The 19,369-nt window shown below is 42.9% G+C and overlaps 1 protein-coding gene across 1 annotated transcript in view; it reads left to right on the plus strand.

The window, feature by feature from the left end:
- Positions 1-19,369, plus strand: part of LOC144782767 (cholesterol 24-hydroxylase-like) — a 356,051-nt gene that overhangs the window by 222,363 nt on the left and 114,319 nt on the right. The window contains exons 8-9 of the mRNA XM_078662068.1: positions 8,392-8,548; positions 12,374-12,436. Coding sequence (XP_078518194.1) covers positions 8,392-8,548; positions 12,374-12,436 — 220 coding nt within the window. The remainder of the gene's footprint in view (positions 1-8,391; positions 8,549-12,373; positions 12,437-19,369) is intronic.

The following is a 19,369-nucleotide window of genomic DNA, read 5'->3' on the forward strand; positions in this document are numbered from 1 at the left end:
AATGTTCTAGAAAGTTAATGTAATGGCAAGATGTCATGAAGAGGTAAAGCATACACCCTGAGTTAACAGGCAAGCGAAAGTGGGTCTGCAGGTGTGATATTTAATTCTGCTTGCTTAAGATGCATGTGGCACTACTTCAGTGGGGACATATCCTGACAGCTCAGACTGAACAGTTCCTTGGGGGCAGGGGCAGGGACAGGACAGATTGACATATGCTTGTCCCTGTCTGTAATGACATAAGCAAGCCAAAAAATGATGGAATGGAATAATTAATTGAAGTATTCTACTCATCACTTTTTGTGCTGTGTGCATGTATCACTAAGCCATGCCAAGAAGCTCGCTGAGCAGAGGCGCAGTTCTCACTGTTTTCTTCTCAAGCGCATACATACTTTGCCTAGATTGCCAAGTTTGGCAGGGCAAGCCATATTTACATTATCCAAATCTTCCTTCCTGGAGGTCTGTGTCAGCATCTTGGAAATCGTTTGTCACAGCCAAACGTTGGTAATCATGAAGGTGTAAACCTTCCTCTCCCTGATCTAGCCGGTAAGTCATTGAGTGTCTGCAGAGGATGATATGTGCTCCTTCTTGCCTGGGATGCATTTGGCCCTTCTTCAGATCCATTTGACACTTCTTCGGATGAGGCCTGGCCTAGCAGGTGTAATGATTGTAATTTTGAGATGTCTTCCTTGCACCTATCAGATCATACAGAATCTTCCACACGGTAGCCCAAATCCACAAGGCGAAGCAGAAGACATAACACAAAACAAACAACACCTTTAGAAAAGGGTTTTATTTTACAAAATGCAAGAACTCTCTCTCTCTTAGAATAAGGTTCAGGGTTTTATTTTACACAATTCTCTCTAGCAGAAAGGCTATCCCAAATGTCAAATGCACAAGATTCAAATACACAAAGAGATATATATGTTTATATGCAAGCAATAATAACACATTGGTAAATGTAATGCATGAATAATACTGATGAATGAACAAGCAGCAAATAATATGAAATAAGACTCAAGCAAATACACTGGACATCCTGCAAGAGATCAGAAAGATATGTACACTGAATAGATCAAATGAGAAATTTAGAGGTGCACCTTGACTCACTCACACATCACAAAGAAAGCACACTCACTCACACATCACAAAGATAACACATCAAATGATCCCAGCCTCTGGCTCACACCACAATGGCAATAATCAAAACTCAATACATCACCTGGTCCAAACACTGCATCTCACCCACTCCTGACTGGGGAAGTTAAAACAGCCGGGGTTTGAGAGCCTCAGCAACCAGAGTTCCACTCTGAGAAAGACGCGTCTGCCCCCACTCGGATTACAAACTCCCGGTTTTCTGAGTCAGCATCCCTCAGCTTTAAACACACTAGAAGGTTCAAGAAAGACCTCACCCCGGGCCAGAGGAATCTTACCAGAACTGGCCAGGCTCCAAGCAAGCATTCCCATGGCAGGAAGGAGTTGTCACGGCCCCTTTTCCAAATCTCGCATGTTCCAGCCTTTAGGTTGACGCAGCTCACAAAACCTTTCAGAGTACATAAACAATCCCTCACAAAAACAAGAAGACCTTGAACGTGAATAACCCAAGCAACTTGCAAGTGCTGCTGTGCACGCAGAAAAGCTGAAGCAAGGCAAAGTCAAGAAAACAAGATGACATGAGGCCATGTCAAAGCCAATAGTAAGAACTTCAGAATTCTTATCTATGTATAACACAATGCAGAATTGTGCACAACTGCTTATAGATTCACATACTTCATCTCTCAATGTACAACACCGAACACAGGTATGCATGACTGCCCACAAAACTGCACTTCGAAACCAAAGAGTACATTACACACCTCTCTCTCCCTTTCACGCTTTCAAATGCACATCCCACACGTTCTATTCTTGGCAAGGCTGTTCTGCTCCGTGACAGTTCCCACTGAAAGACAGCAAGATTACAAGAAAGAAACTTTTAAGAGAAGCATGTATATGCAGGACCGTCATACATCTAGACTAAGACAAAATAGCACACTAAGTCAGTTAAAATATTGGTAGTCAAAGGTCATCACAGGGTGTCAAATCACAAGAGTGCCTCTAGCACTACAGCAGGTCAGGGTGACCAGTGCTTTTTGAGGTTGTCCAGGACTGATTTACATATAACCAGTCCCAGTCTGTACCTGCACTGATGAAGTGAAAAATGTTAGTATGAATATTACCCATTGCAATTATCTATAGATAAGAACATTTCAGGCATTCCACCCTCAATTTTTGTGCTGTCGACATGTGACATCAAAATATCATAGAGGTGAAGTTTATGAAGCTCAGGTAGTGCATGTCTCAGCTGTCATCTTTTCCACAGAAACCCTCTGCTTCTACAAGAAGTTCTACGCTAATTGCCACTGGTTTGTGGGTCAGTGAAGCATTTGGTGCTATATGACATTTATTTTTGAGTATATGGAAAATATTTAAATCAACAATGTCGTAAGTTGGCCAAGATCCTACAGGCACATTGGCCGGCACTTAAATGTTGACTAAGGGACAGGGAGTTGGATGTTACTGTTTTGGCAACCCTAATTTCAGATTACTATTTTTGGAAGAGTTTATTTCAGATTATTATTAACATTTATTTATTTGTGATGGATACTTATAACAGCAGAGTCCTTACCTTTTGGACTGGACCTGGAAAATAATTCAGCATAGCCCTTGTGCACCTGTAAGTGGTTCTGTGCTTCTCTGCATTGACCCTGATCCTCCCCGAAGTGGAGGCTGGAGCCACATATTAGTGTCACCAACGCACACTAACATCAGTCCTATTCTTTCTGCAGCTTTGTATATGGATCCGGGGCTAGCTCCCAATTTCTTTTCAGTTACTGAGCTTTTTGTACCAAAAATATTTTACAGTGTGCAGGGTAACAGGTTCCCTTCTGAAATTACTGGGACTATCACAAGCAGATTTCTGTGATGGATCTCCATGAGTTATGGCTCTGGTGTTTGGGCCACAAATCCAAGTCATCCGAAGATCTGCTTTTTTCCACCCAAAGGCAATTCAAGATTGTGAAGCCAAGGTGTACCTCACCGAACACCTCAGGAAGTTGCATATGCCCCATCCTGATTGAAATCAAGGGTGGGGATCCTTTCCCTCTCTCGGGCTACTCCTTTGACAAGTCTTCATCGTGGTACAAGTCTTCGAGTAAATCAAACTACTAAAAGAAACACAAGATGGCCAAGTGGTACTCATCCCTGTCTCTTCACTCTCTCTGAGAAGTTGCAAGGATGTTAAGGTGCCCCCGATCCTGCTCCTGGTCACCTATCATGAAGTCAATATCACAGCTGATCCCGATACACACTGAACTTTTGGGCAGTCATCAATGCTGCAATAGATAGAGGCTTTAAGGGATGCCATGATGTGCATCTTTGGCACCCTACAAGATCCCTCTGGTGTACCTTCTGGCCCTAGGGATCCACAGAGACCTCAATTTGGGTTACCACCAGCAGATCCATACTCTGCGATACTTGTCACTCTTGAACCCACTTTGGGTTAAGCTTGGACTTCGGATTGAGCTCAATGTCTGGCACCAAACTCCATGCCAGTTCCTGTCATGCTGATGCTAACCCTGAAGCGAAACCTGCTGTCCTGTCTAACTCCAAGCCGAATTCTTTTGAGCTCAACAATGGGTGTGTCCCGGAACAGTCCTGATGCGACCGGCCACTGTTCACTCTGACTCAAATAAAACAGCACCTTTACCTTGGATTCGGAGTATGACCAAGCCAATGAGCCCTTGGCATCAATGGAGATGATAAGGGTGAATTTCCCTCACAATGTGGTGCAACAATTTCTCTTTGGACCTATAAGAGGCCGGTGAACACAACACGTCCCTTGACTTGGGGCTGGGGTCGCCCCCTTGGTCTCTCAACAGAAGAGACAGCCTCATATGCTGTTGTCATTAGTTGGGTGTGTTGAGTTTAAAACCAATGTCATCACTGAGTGTTGCAGCCTAGACAGACCTCGTACAAACACTGGCTGGAATTCAACAATGCCCCGGCTGACACCGTCATTGGCTCGTGAGCTAAACGTTATTCATTTTTTTTGTTTGAATATGTTTATTGTAGTTTGTCATAGTACAGAATACACATATGCAGTCATTGCGAATAAACGGTGCTGTTACATAAGACAGGAAGTCCCAGGCTTCGCGAATCACCACCCCCCCGTGGAGGTATGACAGCAAAGGGGCAACTTAACAGGAGCACGGGTGAACAGCATGACAGATTCATATAGCTCCAGCACATGCACGATATATTAACATCCAGTAGTGGCAGTGTCCAACGTTGATGCAAAGAACCCCTGTGCAGTAGCAGCATAGTCCAGTCTCATTCCATATAGCACTCAAGGCATACCATGACCGGAAAAGTAGGTCAGTTGTTTACATTGCCAAGTAATTGCACATTCAAAATTGTAATCGAAAACTATCAACCATAAGGAACAATCCTAAACATATAGGAAACCATTAACCAGGCGGTGCTTAACTGTGATCGCGTGTGTGTGTGTGGAGCTTGGGATACTGAGAGGAGTGTGACTAAGTATGACGTAGTGACGGGAACATGGTGAGCTCGGTAGACTTCTTATGTATAGCAGGGCATGTGGGAAATGCCGCGGTGAGAGAGAGGGGGGGGAAGGGAGCAAGGAGGGAGGCAGCATAGGGGGAGGGGGGGCGGGCGCGAGAGCAATGACAACAATGGTGCTGGAGAGCATGGGGAAGTCACTCACGCAATCCCATTCTGCAAACACACTTGGTGATAGGTATGAGCTAAACGTTATTCATGCCCACCTGCAAACAGACAGGTAGCATGACACCACAGCTTTGCTCCAGATTATCGTGCCTTTTTGACACTAGACCATCCTCCAGAGAGCATGGTGGTTTAGGCTTCCACCATCAGGATCAATCCAAACTCATTCCCCATGAGCCACCTCTTCCCAGAAAAAGAGTTGAAGAGAATTGATGCATTTGGCAAACAAGTATTCTCTCAGCTAGCCTCGCCATTAGGTCAGTCAGTGCCATCTGTTTGATGAGTAGGTACCCCCTTCCATTATGGGACATAATCACAGGGATGTTGTTAGCAGTCCCAGAGGAATACGACACCAAACTGGTGCAGACCATTCAGGATGGCCAGGGTGTGGCCAGATATGTCATACAGTCAGACCTGGACACTACCAACTGTTTAGGTAGAGCATTGAGGACTAGTGTGGTGCTCCAGCTGCATGCATGGATGAGATCCATAGGCTTCTCTGGTAATATAAAGGCGTCACTCATAGATATGCCTTTTGACAGATCTCCCCTATTTGTTGAGAACGTGATTTCCCCAAAGAACGTAGGGCCACATTGCACTCCCTCGGTCTCCGACACCTGCAAGGCAGTATCCCCAATGATTTTGCCCCTATTGTGGAATTCCCACAGGTTTCTCCTACAGGCAATGCCAATTCTCACCACCCCAACAACAGGAGCCCATATTTTCAGGGACATGTTAGGGGATCCAGCAGACGACATCAAGGCCTGCAGGAACATTGGGCCCGATTCACAGAACTAACTTACGACAAAATCCTAAACTTACTACCATTTTGGTATTCACAGAAGGCACTTACTCATTTTGGTATTCACAGGAGGCACTCACTCATTGATGAGTAACTTACTCATTGATGAGTAAGTGCACTTACTAATTTTGGTATTCACAGAAGGCACTTACTCATTGATAAGCAACTTACTCATTGATGAGTAAGTGCCTTCTGTGAATACTAAAATGAGTAAGTGCCTTCTGTGAATACCAAAATGGATGAGTGCCTTCTGTGAATACCAAAATGAGTGAGTGCCTTCTGTGTAAACGAAAATGGCAGTAAGTTTAGGATTTTGTTGTAAATTAGTTATGTGAATCAGGCCCATTGAACGTCCCAGTCTCCCAGATGTGAATTTTGCGAGTGCCACCCCAGAACTGCAGGGGTTGGTTTCCTAACCAGCTGGCACAGGATTAGGTTTCGTTTTCCATCATAGAATGAGGAAAACCTGTTGGACCACAGTCCTTACACAAACCCACCTAGCAATCTTTGGCAGGCAGAGTTTTCAGATTACTGTCAGTCCTGTTCAAGTTTCAGGGACACAGTGGCAATCCCAAAAGCGTAGTTTGTGAACAACACAGTCAAAGATAACACTAAGAAACGGACATGTAAGTTAAAATGTTTTTTTGTATTCCTCAGTGTAGATCATAAAATAGGAATAGTAACCAGACAGAATTTCAACACAAGAGCAGTTAGACATGTTATGATCAGTCAATACAAGAACATTCCTAGAATTTTAACCGCTTAACCGCAGTGGCAATTCCGTCGCTGTGCGACGGTTTAGCGGAGTGGGCGGGGCCGCGTCGGCCAATGGACGTGTGCAGCACTATGGAGGTAGTGCTTGTGACGGCCGTTGGCCGACAAACGCAGAGAAGGGGTTAGTGAGCTGTTCCTAACACCCTAACACTATTTCTAGGACAATGCTAAATTCTAGCTACAGCATTAAATAGCAAATTTACCTTCTGAGTTTCTCAAGAAGTATTGCACATCATACCTTTGAACAGTTAGATCAGCTGTTCCCTATCAAAGCTCAGGGAGAGAGTGAGAATGGGTGCTTTCCGCCAAAGCCAGATATCGGCTCTCTGCCTTAGAGTGTCTGGATCCTCAGTGGGTGCAACCTCGGGTGATAATTCTAATGCGAAAACCTCTAATTTACTGTCAAATCCCGGGGTTTAAATAGGGTTCGATCACTGATTCTATCTCATGTTTTTAAAATACAACAGAGCTTGGAGGCACTGTGTCCCTTACCAGACTAATTTAACTTGGCAAAAAGAACATCTGATCTATCTACATGTATAACTCCAAGTAAGGTGCCATGTTGTTAATGACAAAAGTGACTAAACATGCCAGCTTAGCCAATGAGAGCCATGAGAGTTAGTAACTTCACACTTTCTATTACACATAACATCCCGGAGGGAGGACAGGAAACAGAAATAGGCTAATGAAAATAGTGAAAAACATCCCTATAATTGTCTGTTACCCATATATAATTCTATGTGTTATCCCTGTCATTTTAGCAAATAATTTAACCTGTTTTATGATGTTTCTAGATCCTTGCCTTATAGAGATAAGTATTGTTGGTCAAATGTACCAAACATCTGCCTCCCTACATTCGGAGTGAATTTAAGATTTTTGGAAAATTAACCATATGTTTTCAGATTAATTCTGGAAAGCTGTGGCTGTCAGTTTTCCAGCAGTACCCAACATTTACACTTGTGAAAATATACTAGGTGCAGAGTGCAGATTGATGCTTGTTTTCACGTACTTTCTAGTGCATATGCATTACGATTCTCAAAGACCTACTCCCAAGTACTGGGGGATTTGCACACTTATGTGCGAGTAAGTTCACTTTTTGCAAATACAAATTTTACACTCGTCTTTGAGCACGGGGCCCGCTGGGTTCATGGAGTGAAGAATGCATAAATTATTAAACTGTTGTTTCCAAGTATGTTTTTCCTTTTCACCTGCATTTTCAAATGAGTTAAATAGGCTAATGAAGGCTGATGGGAGAAAGATCTAATAATCAATATGTCATCCTGCGTAATACCACTTCAGAATTGTTGTTATCAGCTAAATATTTAGGGGCATATTTACAATAAGTGGCGCATCCCTGCATATCAGCAGGGATGCGCCACTTATTGTGCGCCATGCCTACGCCAACATGGTTGCGCTGCATTTACAATGTGGCGCACCATGGGGCAAAAAAGGCACAGATGCGTCATGCATCTGTGCCGTAAAAGTGTTGCATTGCTGGAGTTGCGTCACAAGCACGACGCAGCTCCAGCAATGCTCGGGGGGCCCTATTATTCCAATGCTACGTCAATCCTCACGCCTGCTTCAAGCAGGCGCAGGGTTTTGACGGAGCATGGGCACCAAAATGACTGAGTGAAATCTTGTAGATTTCACTCAGCCACTTTCAGGAGGCGTTCCTGCGCCGGAACGCCTCCTTCTGACGCAGAGCTTTACAACGTGACGCATCTCCCAGATGCGTCACGTTGTAAATACCCCGCACCTTGGCGCATCTTTTGAGCCGCCGCTGCGTCACAAAAGTGACGCAACAGCGGCGCAACGGCGGCGCAAAAGCGGCGCAAGGGGCTTGTAAATATGCCCCCAAGTCTAGTGTTCCTTTTAACATTTTCATTATAAATACTCCTGCTTGCTTTTACGTTTGGATATCTCTGGCACATGTTCGCTGTTTACCTTCTGTGTAATTTTCCTTCCTAATGATGCTGGTGCAAAAAAACAACATTAAAACAACTTTATACAGTGTTTCCTAATTTATCGTTTAGTACATGCCAGGAAAGCGTGCCTTTGTAAAAGAGGTGCGGGAGAGCGCTCTGTTACTTCGTCGCACAGGAAGGGAATGCATCGAGCGAAGGCAGAAGGCCATTGAGAACGGAGAGGACATCCCAAAGGACATCCTTACACAGATCCTAAAAGGAGCTGGTAACTTGAATATTACTTGACTTCATTTCACCCTCTTTAGCTAAGTCATGCTAAATACTGTTGCTAGCATATATCTATATATATATTTTGCAAATTTCTCACCTAAAATGCCCAAATAAACACTTGATTATCTTTAATTACCATCTCGAACACATTTTCTTTTATATCACATAAATGTGAATGTAAAAGGTACACTACGTCATTGGAAAAGATGCTAAAGCATACAAATGTGATATTAAATATGAAATTCTTGAATTAATCTCAGACACCGGTAATTACTCGGGCTGTATCCCATCCATCGTTATTTTTCACACCTTGCCACCTCAATTTGGACCCAGCCATAGACAAATCAGTCTTGACCCTGCTCTAATGGGAACAGTCCAGCTTGATCTGGCAGACCAGGTCATCCCTGCACCAGAATAGGAGCAACCCAGGCCCGGTTTCGCCCTTGTTACGGCTCATCAGCAACGTATAGCTTGATCCCAGTGACACAGTGTGCACAGTACCCACGTCTGGACATGACCGTCCCACTTAGAGCGACACTAAAGTATATTAAATTGAGTGATGGAATACTTGAATTAATCTCAGTCACTGGTAATTACTTGGGCCACATCCCAGTCCATCGTTATTTATCACCACTTGCCACCTCAGTTTGGACACGGCCACAATCTTGACCCTGCTCCAGTGGGAGCAGTACAGTCTGAACTGCCAGCCACATCCTCAGTGAACCAGCCTACAAGCAATCCGAGAACGGTTTCACCCTAGTTAGGGCTCATCAGCCAGACATTGCTTTATTCCAGTGATTCTCCATAAAAGTGTCAGAGTTGCGGTGCTTTTCGACTGTGCTCTGGGATACACCCTAGAATTCAGTCCCCACACTAACTTTAAGCAGCCCAGACTTTAGAAGTAGTGTTGAGTTGCAGAACATGAACTTTTAGGTAATTGAGAAATTTTCTTTTGTCAGTCATGAAAGGTGAACTACAATTGGATTGCCAGAATGATCGTCTGAGGCATGTAGGCAAAGCAGCAGCTATCTGCTAATCTCCAGTTCACTAGCTCCGGTCTAGAACAGTAAACATGGTGGTACCGCTAGGTAATAACTACGCAGAGGGCTGCTACTCTTCTGTAGCAATCCAAGCTTGGTGCCCACTTATTGTTCTTCATCTGTATTGCTTTTGCTCTGTGGAGCCCCTGAAGATTTAACCACCCCTTTTCATCTAAGCTGGTGGTGGCAGGCATTCCTAAGAGCACTAGGCTCCACGCGCTCATGCAAGCCTTGTGATCCTCTGTCATGGTCACGTCTGAAGGCTCAGCCCTGCATCAACGCTTCTCTGATGGTGAGGATTTCCCGAATAGAACCCTTGAACTGCAATATGTTTCTTTCTTGTGGCTCATTTGCAACAATAATCTCCAGACTAACTATTTCTCCAACGTGTATACCATTTTCACCTGCAAATCTTTCTATCTCCTTGTTACTGAATGATACCCATCTGTATCCGACCCCCTTTCAGTGATCCTGTGGTGCAGACATCTTTGGGACCAACAGGGGCAGTCTGAGTACTTGCCTTTCAAAAGCAGACATCTCTTTAAACAGTTCTCCTATATGGGGGTCGATTCCGATTCGGGGGAAAAAACGTCCGTACGATTTGTATCCGGAGCCCTCTCCGTACGAATCGTACCCGTCCGTCCGAGTCGCCAAGTACGATCCGCATTCCGTGAATCCGTCCGAATCGTCGCGATCCGTACATATTGCAAGGCTGAAACTGTGAACCGTACGACTCGTACACATACCGTACGACTCGTACACATGCCGTACGACCCGACGAGTACGTTCTGGACCGGAGTATGAGGACGCGATTCGTACGGTCCACGTCAGGTAAGGGCGAGTCGTACGGAAAAGCACACAAATATATACACATCGTACGATCCGTACCCCCCATGATCGCAGGGGTACGCACCGTACCCCTGCGATCATGGGGTGTACGAGCCGTACTCCATTGTACGATCGGTGTACGAGCCGTACCCCATTGTACGATCGGTGTACGAGCCGTACCCCATTGTACGATGGGTGTACGAGCCGTACCCCATTGTACGATGGGTGTACGGCTCGTACACCCATCGTACGATGGGTGTACGGCTCGTACACCCATCGTACAATGGGTGTACGGCTCGTACACCCATCGTACAATGGGGCTATGGCTCGTACACCCATCGTACACTGATCGTACAATGGGAGTACGGCACGTACACCGATCGTACAATGGGGGTACGGCTCGTACACCGATCGTACAATGGGGTACGGCTCGTACACCGATCGTACAATGGGTGTATGGCTCGTACACCGATCGTACAATGGGGTACGGCTCGTACACCGATCGTACAATGGGGGTACGGCATGTACACCGATCGTACAATGGGGGTACGGCTCGTACACCCCATGATCGCAGGGGTACGGTGCGTACCCCTGCGATCATGGGGGGTACGAGCCGTACCCGGGGGGCCGTTCCGTACCTGTTTCGGCGCGAACTCTGGTTTTACAGCTGTTTTCAGCTCCCGTAGAAAAAGGGTCGTACGGAGTGTCGTCAACACGGATCGTACTTCCTGGTTCGGAAATGGCTGCCAATTTATGTACGGACGTGGCGTACAGCGTCGGCCGGAGTGAATCCGTATGTACTTTTTATTTGTACGGTGTTTGGTACGAGTCGTACGGAGTGGCGCTTTGGGTTAGGATCGTACTTGCTAGTTCGTACGGGGACATTGTAGGTGTACGATTCGTACGGAAAAAAGGCTGCGTACAGCTAATCGGAGCGCTTTTTACCAGATCGGAATCGACCCCATGGTGTAGCCTTACACCATATAATTGTTTACCAATCCTTACAAACCTACCCATCTCAACATTGTCCTACTGTATAAAAAGAAACAGTTTGGTTATAGGGAAATGATCAAATAATAGTATTAACAACGGAATGAGATGAACAGGTCATTGAGTTCTGAGTGGATAGTGGCTTGAATTTTAGTTGATCAGTCAAAAGCCCCTGCTTTTTGTGGCTCACAAAGGGAGCAATGAAAAGGAAACAAGACGCAAAGTATTGTACCTTCTGGAAATGTGTTTCACAAAGTGTACTATAAGGTTTACTGTGACTAATTCACTCAGTTCTACGGTGGAGAGAGTGCCATTTGGAGAAGGTAAATTTGAAAGAGGTGCAGAGATAAGTTTTACAGCTGGTCCAGTGGAAGGCTGATATCAGTATGCCAAGGGGACAAATAAGGTCATAATTAAGGGAATAAATAAGATACAGAACAACAGTGAATTTTGGAGTTTTTCAAGAGAGTTATAGATGGTGGAGATGAGCATCAGGACGTGAAGCGAGAAATGAAAGATGAGGATAATTGCAGCACAGACAATTCAATCAAGAATTACGTTTACTCATAGACGCACTGATTGGAGAAAGACTAAAGTAATTTAAAAAGGAACATAAACTATCTTTTCAAGCCTATTAGAAAATATATTTTCTGCTTCGCAGTAGAATAGAAAATATTTTTATAAACTGAAAAACCTGGAAGAGGTCTGGGTGACTTATAAAGGAGACAACAACTTCAGCTATAGACTTGTGAAAAAGCAATAAGGCGAGAAGCATTGTAGATTTAGGACTGAGTTTTAAAATTGGTTTAGAAATACAAGATAAAGCAATTTGTATTATCTCAACTGATTACATCGCCAGATTTTCTCCCTGGCCCATATTACATTGTAAATACAAATAAATTAAATTTTGAAATGCTTAAGGTAAAAAAGAATATTAATCAGACTGCTTTTTCTATTTGCAGAATTGGAAGAAGACTATGATTTCGAAAGTATGCTGGACAACTTTGTCACTTTCTTTATTGCTGGTTGGTACTTATAAACTACACTGATTTTACTGTTTTGTATAAGCTCTTTCCCTAATAATGGCTTTTTCAATTACCCAATGTTCTTAAATTATCAACCCGAGATAGATTCAAGGCAAAGTGAGTCTGCCTGAATTAGGACCTGGAACCATTATTTAGTTTCAAGTTAATTAATAAAGTGCTTAGTTAATTAAAACCATTACACATGGAAGTTACACATTGACAGCAAATGTATTCACTTAAAAACGTTTTAGGTCTCGCCTAGGCAGCGCTTGCGCTGTTTCTTTGAGACATGCTGTATTCAGGTATGGACTTTAGGGGCCCGATGTAGGACACCAAATTCCTGTCGGTAACGGCCGATTTCGGCCGTTACCGACCGGTATTTGGTTTTTGAGATGTAGGGGGCCCAAATTTTAACAATTCTGTAAATTTACCGATTTAGTAAATTTACCGATTCAGTAAAATACCGAATCAGTAAATTTACCGAATCGGTAAATCTAGATGTAGGTGGTACTTAAAATAGTGCCACAGGCCCTTAAGAATTTGTTATTTACCATGAAATATTATTTCATGGTAAATAACGAATTCCTGTGTACATGCACATCTGTGCATGTACACCTGTGCCATGTGGCACACGGCATGTATGTGTGTCACATGGCACACAAGCCAGAATCAGGGGTGCAACAGGGTGTCAAAGTGACACCCTGCCCCCCTTGACAATTCGGTAATTTTACCGAATCAGTATTTACCGATTCGGTAATTGACATTGATTCCGATAGGAATCAATAGCAATTACCGAATCAGTAAATACCGATTCGGCAAATACCGAATCCTACCGATTCGGTATTTTTTACCGATTTTTTACCTACATTGGATTTACCGAATCATAAATACCGAATCGGTAAAATTCGGTATTTATGAATCGGTAAATCCAATTTACCTACCTCTAGCCCTAAGCTCCTTCCATTTTCCACTCACCTTTACAATTGACATCTCTTCTTGTCCTTTGTAAATGATGGCTTTTCATTCATGAATAGGCTTAGTAGTCCCTTCTTAGTACGTCCCTGCCTTCTACTGTTGCCTCCCATAAGGACAGCCCCTCTTACAAGTGTCCCTACACTCTAGCTTGATTCATGTCTTGCTGAAACAAGCACAACAGAGTGGAAAGTAATGTCCCCACTTGTTTGTATTTGGAGTGTGCCATGTGCGCTTTCACTTTAATAATGGCTGCCGCTTGTTTGAGCTGCAGCCCCACAAAGCTCTAGTGGGACGCTGGCTTCGGCACTGGCAGACCCTTGATTGAATTGGCAGTACGCCATGCGTGTTTTCACTTTATCAATAGCTGTATCCCCACACAGCACTCGCGTCCTGCGAGTGCTGTGTGGGGGCAGCAGCTATTCTAAAGGCGAAAGCGTACTTCGCGTGCAGAAAATATAAACAAGCAGTCGCCATTGGCGAACAGACGAGGAGCACAAAACATCGGAACACTGGCCTTGGACAATGGCTGCCACTCCACACAGCACTCACAGGATGCCGGCTTCGGCAATGGCTGCCGCTTGTTTGTACTTTCAGCTCTAAGGTCCTGAGTCTGTGTGTCTTAAAAAGTCGGAAGATTCCAATAATAAGACTAATTCATTTTCAGAGTCTTAGTTCATCCCGGCACTTGCATGATTATTTGGCTTTTTCTCGCCATTATAAGCATATCATTTTGCCTCAAATAGGTATTCAAGTTTGACGACCTGTGTGTTCAATCAGGTATGGGCTGAGTAGAGGCCTTGGATGACTGCTTGTCTGCATGTTTTTATTTTGGCTTGTATATAGGGTCCCCTAAGTGTTTTTCTTCTTTTGGACAGTAGCCTTGACAAATGCAGCATATATATTGATCATTGTCTCCTTTCCCATTCCACAGAGCCTACACACTTCTCCTTCTGTTGTTCTGGATCAAGGCACAGTCGCATAAATCCTTGCTTTGAATGAAATGGGGATCCGTGATCAAAATAAGACTAGACTTTTGAATAAATTGTGAGAATGAATAACTTGGCAAGCATAGACTTTCTTAGCCAGCATTGTTTTGTCGTCTTGTAAAGGAAGCGATCTGGTCATTGGTTTGAGACACTTTTAAAATTCTTTAGGTGATACTTGAAGGTTTCATAGGCTTTCTGCATGAAGAGATTGAACTGCGTATTTAAAAAAATCATTCAGTCTGCCCTTCAAGTTCAGATTCTTTATTTCGTGCCAGACCAGAACTGATACAGTGTTGATTTCAGCTAGATGAAAACCATGGCATGTCTTAAGAAAGGCTTTTTTTATAACCCATGTGTGTTTCGTAAGGCCAAACTCTAGACACAGCTGGGCCTGTGAGGTAAAGTTTGAAAGTTTGAATACTAGCCGGTATGTCTTAGCCATCAGTGAGTCTAAAAGTCTTGCCATCTTGCCTGGTGCAATTTCGGTGCCGTATTTTATTATGGGTATATATTTTGCAGCCACGACTTTTAGTAAGGGTCCTAACATAGAAGCTTGAAAGAGCTTAGAAAGCTGACCGAATCTTAACATTAGGGAGGCAGGATAACGGATCCTCTGTAATCAAAAAACAATCCGAAGTACTTGTACTGTGAGGTACATGCATCCCGGAGACTACCAATATTCCATGTAACAGGTGCTCTTAGTCTCTTTGTGAATTTGACCGCTTTGGTTTTAGTGAGGCTTACTTCTACTTTGTTCAAGCTGTGAGATTGTGAAGAGACCATTTAGAAGGCACTGCAGCCCTACAGGTGTAAATTTCAATATCATCAGGTCGTCCACGTGTAACATGTGTATCATTGGAAAAACACAGAGTTTTGGAGAGTGTGTCTTTAAACAGTTTAAATCATGTGTCAGGACTGAGATATATATATTGAACAGCAGCTTGGCAATAAAGCACCCCATCTACAGTCCTGTTGTGGTATAAATCTTCAGAGAGACTGGTGAGCCCACTCCCAGTTTTAAACAGAGGCATGTTTCAATATGCAGAAGTTGAATTGCTCTCAGTATGGGGCTTGGGATCCCGGAATATGTTAATTTCCGCCATAATAGTTTCCATAGGAGCCTATCAAAGGCTTCCTTGAAGGCAACAAAACAGGAAAAAGCCTGGTTGATTGCATGGTATAAAGACCATAGAGTTTGCCCATGCTGCAAGGTCTTACAAGACAAGGGTTGCTAAGTATTTGGAGTCCATGCCTAATAATGCGATCAATCAATAGTTGCCTTGATTACTCCTAATTATCGCCTTCGTAAAGTAGGTGTATTATGGATCCATGTCATGAATCAAGTACTATCTGATTCTGAAGCACTCATTTATATAATAACAGCTTTCTTGCCCAATATTCAATGTTAGACCTAAAAATGGTGGACCAATGGTTTTGTCTTCTTTGTTCTTTCTTATAATCGCTTCTAGGGTGTTCAGATTTTGATCAGGATTCCGTGGTGAGCAGATGTTTTGTGCAGCCCCCCTATTTGGCATCGCCTGGGAGAAAATCCTGACTGTCAGGCTTTGAGCTTCCTGTTTGCACCTATTGTACAATGGCACTGTGGTGAATTTCCGTGCCTGCCGGGCAGCTTATAACCTTGATGTACTACTCACAATCGTGTAGTGAGCAAATTTACCTCCAAGTCATCAAGCTAGCATTGTTTGAAGTGCAGTTGATTGTTTAATATGAACAGCTTTAGAGGAGCCTAACACTCTACAGCCTAGTAGCACCTATATTGTACTTTACATTAGTTGTTGCTGCAAAATTATTTTTACAGCTAAATTCATGATTTACCATGCAAAAAGTTGAAATAGGGGTGGGAAGGAACTCAGCGTACAGAAAATTGATAAATCAGTTTATTTAACAGTAGTTTCAGGTTAACAAGCCGTATCCAGATTTCAAAATATGTATATTCAACTTGTTTTCCAATTAAACCCCTCCCCAAAAAACAAAAATTAAAAATGTAACAAAAAATGTATATGGCTATTTATTTATTTATTTTGAAAGTTTTATATAGCGCGAACAAGGTCTTTGCAGATATCAGAGCGCTTTACAGACGAAAAGAACAACGTGTGAGCATATAGTATTGGGGTGGGGAAGGTACATGTGGGAGCATAGACCACCAGCTACATCAATACTGATAAAAGTACAAATACAAGTACAAATAATTGATAGCGTAAACACTCAGGCAGGTCATCAACAAGAGTCATGCAAAAATGCAAAAAAGGTCAGTAAAACTGAATGAAACAGCGTCTGTAAATAACATTCCCAGTAATATTTCAAGTGTATTTCGCCATGAGGATAGCTTTTACTTCTTTCTTAAAAAGTATGGCAGAGGAGATGAGCCTGATTTCAGGGGGGAGTGAGTTCCAGATCCTGGGTGCCATTCCAGAGAAGGAGCGTTTATACGTTTTTTCCTTACGGAATCTTTGGGGCTTTAGCAGGAGATTGTTTGTGCCTCTAGTGATTCTAGAGCCTCCGTAAATCGACAGCTTTTGGGCGAGGTATCCGGGTGAGCTCATGTGGACAGCCTTGTGCGTGATGCAGGCGATTTTCAAATGAATTCTGGCTTCAAAAGGTAGACAGTTCAGGGCTCTCAGGTCAGGGGAAATGTGTGAGTGTTTTCTTGATCCGGTGATGAGTCTCGCTGCAGCGTTTAGAGAAGCTCTTATGGGTGCCGTGGTAGTTAGGGGGAGATCGCAGAGGGCGATGCTGCCGTAATCTATTCGAGGGATGACTAGAGCTTGTACCGCAGTTTGGAAATCTTTGGCTGGAAGGAAGGGTTTGAGTTTCCTTAAGGTATTGATCTGGTAGTTCACCCCTTTAGTTGCTTTGTTGATGTGTTCCTGCATGTTGAGGTTGGTGTCAAGTGTTATGCTTAGAGATTTTGCTGAGTCTACAATGGTGGGATGAACATTGAGTGCGGTTAAGTGTTTAAGCCAGATTTGAGTGGTAGTGATCTTCGCAGGAGGTGAGATCAAGAGGAACTCTGTTTTAAGAGCATTGAGCTTGAGATGATTAGCGACCAACCATGCTTGGGTGCTTCTGATCGTTGAATTCAAGAGCATAATGTCTTTGGGTGATTGTACTTTGAGATAAAGTTGGGTGTCATCGGCATACATGTGGAATTGCACATTGGATGCTTGTAGCAAGGTGGTGAGAGGTTCCATGACTAGGTTAAACAAAGTTGGGGATAGGGAGGATCCTTGTGGGACGCCTAGCGATACCGGTATTGGAGAAGACATCAAGTTGTTACTCTTGAATTTCTGCGTTCTGTTGTGTAGAAAGGACGTGAACCACTTGAGCACAGTTCCAGATATACCCATTCTTGTGTTTAATAGATCAAGTAGGTTCTCATGTTTGACGGTGTCGAAATACATATCCAAACTCGACACACCTCCTCTGCAGTAAAACACTGACTAACTAGAATCTGGTGAAAATGTATTTTATTAGAAGTGACAATAAAACAGACTCGACACATATCAGCTCAGCAGTAAGAGCCCTGTTCACTGATAAAAGCCCGGCATATAGGCATATGTGCAATAGACAGTAAAGACAGATTTCATCGTCTTTTTCGAATTATATAACTAATAATTTGGCCATAATTACATATTTGGGTCGGTGTTATCAAAATGTGTATTTTTGTGAGTCTCCATACTCTCATTTGTTAGTAGTTCAAAAGCGCTTTTCGTTCAAGTCCAAATAATATTATGCTTGAATTAATCCATTCATAATGCACATTTTATAGTCACTTATAAAGGCAATGTCCTACTCATCCACTGTATCTAACTCCATTGCCCAAACGGTCGTGTCTTGTTTGTCGCCTTAGTTTACTATTGTCCATTGTGTAGAAATGTGCTGTGTAATCCACAATCGGATGTGAATGCGGTAAAGACAATCTTCATATGTTTCTAATTAAAAACATTTCTATTTAAGAGCAATGCAACTGCAGCTACTGTTACTAAATCACAACAGTTAGATTTTTCTTTTCGTGTTGGTAAGTCTAACTTTTCACTTTTCTTCAGACCATAAGGTTCTCATATATCCAGATTTATTATATAACAAGATTCAAGTTTGTGCAATTAATTTCTGTGATTTCTTTCTTTTTGTTGTCTTAATGTACTATCTAGTGCAAATTAGACTTTTCTGTCAAATCCTCATGATGTTTTATAGTGTCTAGCTTCTGGATATTTCTGATCATGATTGGCGATAGCCCGAATGTGCTCCAGAATGCACTTCTTAACCTGGAAAATGGTGCTTCATACATATCAACAAGGGCAATATACCATGAAAGCTGGCCTGCAGCTTCTGTATTTCATTATTGTACATGTTTTGCTCTATGGGGTGTCATAGTCTATGACACATGCCTATGTTTACATCCCTTGCAGTTATTGCATATAAAGCATCCTGATGGGTCATTATCTAACCATATTGTATGTGAGGGTGTTGATAGATGACTTCTTAACATCATACCTCTGAGATTTTTACATCTTCTGCAGGTCATATGGAAGGAATCTTTATGTATTTAGAAATAGTCCTTTCATTCTACAATACATCCCAGTTTTTGGACAAGATATTTTTCACCCTGTGTGCCTCATTCCTACACTGTTGACGAATTTGATTCTATGTGTTTCTTTTGTTGATAGCATAGGTTTATGTGATGTTTATACTGTAAGTCTTCCCTTGTGATTGTGTTTATTTTTTCTACTAAGGTTCAGAGTATTCTCTGTGGATAACATCTAACATATCTTCTTCCATTTTTTTTAATTATCTGTACTGCAGTGTCTTCTCAGTCAAACAAATTTTCCATATGGAATGTTCCATTTGACTTGTATTGGATGGCTGTAGGAGGTTTGTAAGATAGTGTTGCCTGGTCTCTTCTTTCTATAGAGCAATGTTTGGGACAGGATCCAGGAGCTCCATCAAAGGT

This window comes from Lissotriton helveticus, chromosome 9 (genome assembly GCF_964261635.1).
Source record: "Lissotriton helveticus chromosome 9, aLisHel1.1, whole genome shotgun sequence".
Taxonomy (NCBI): domain Eukaryota; kingdom Metazoa; phylum Chordata; class Amphibia; order Caudata; family Salamandridae; genus Lissotriton; species Lissotriton helveticus.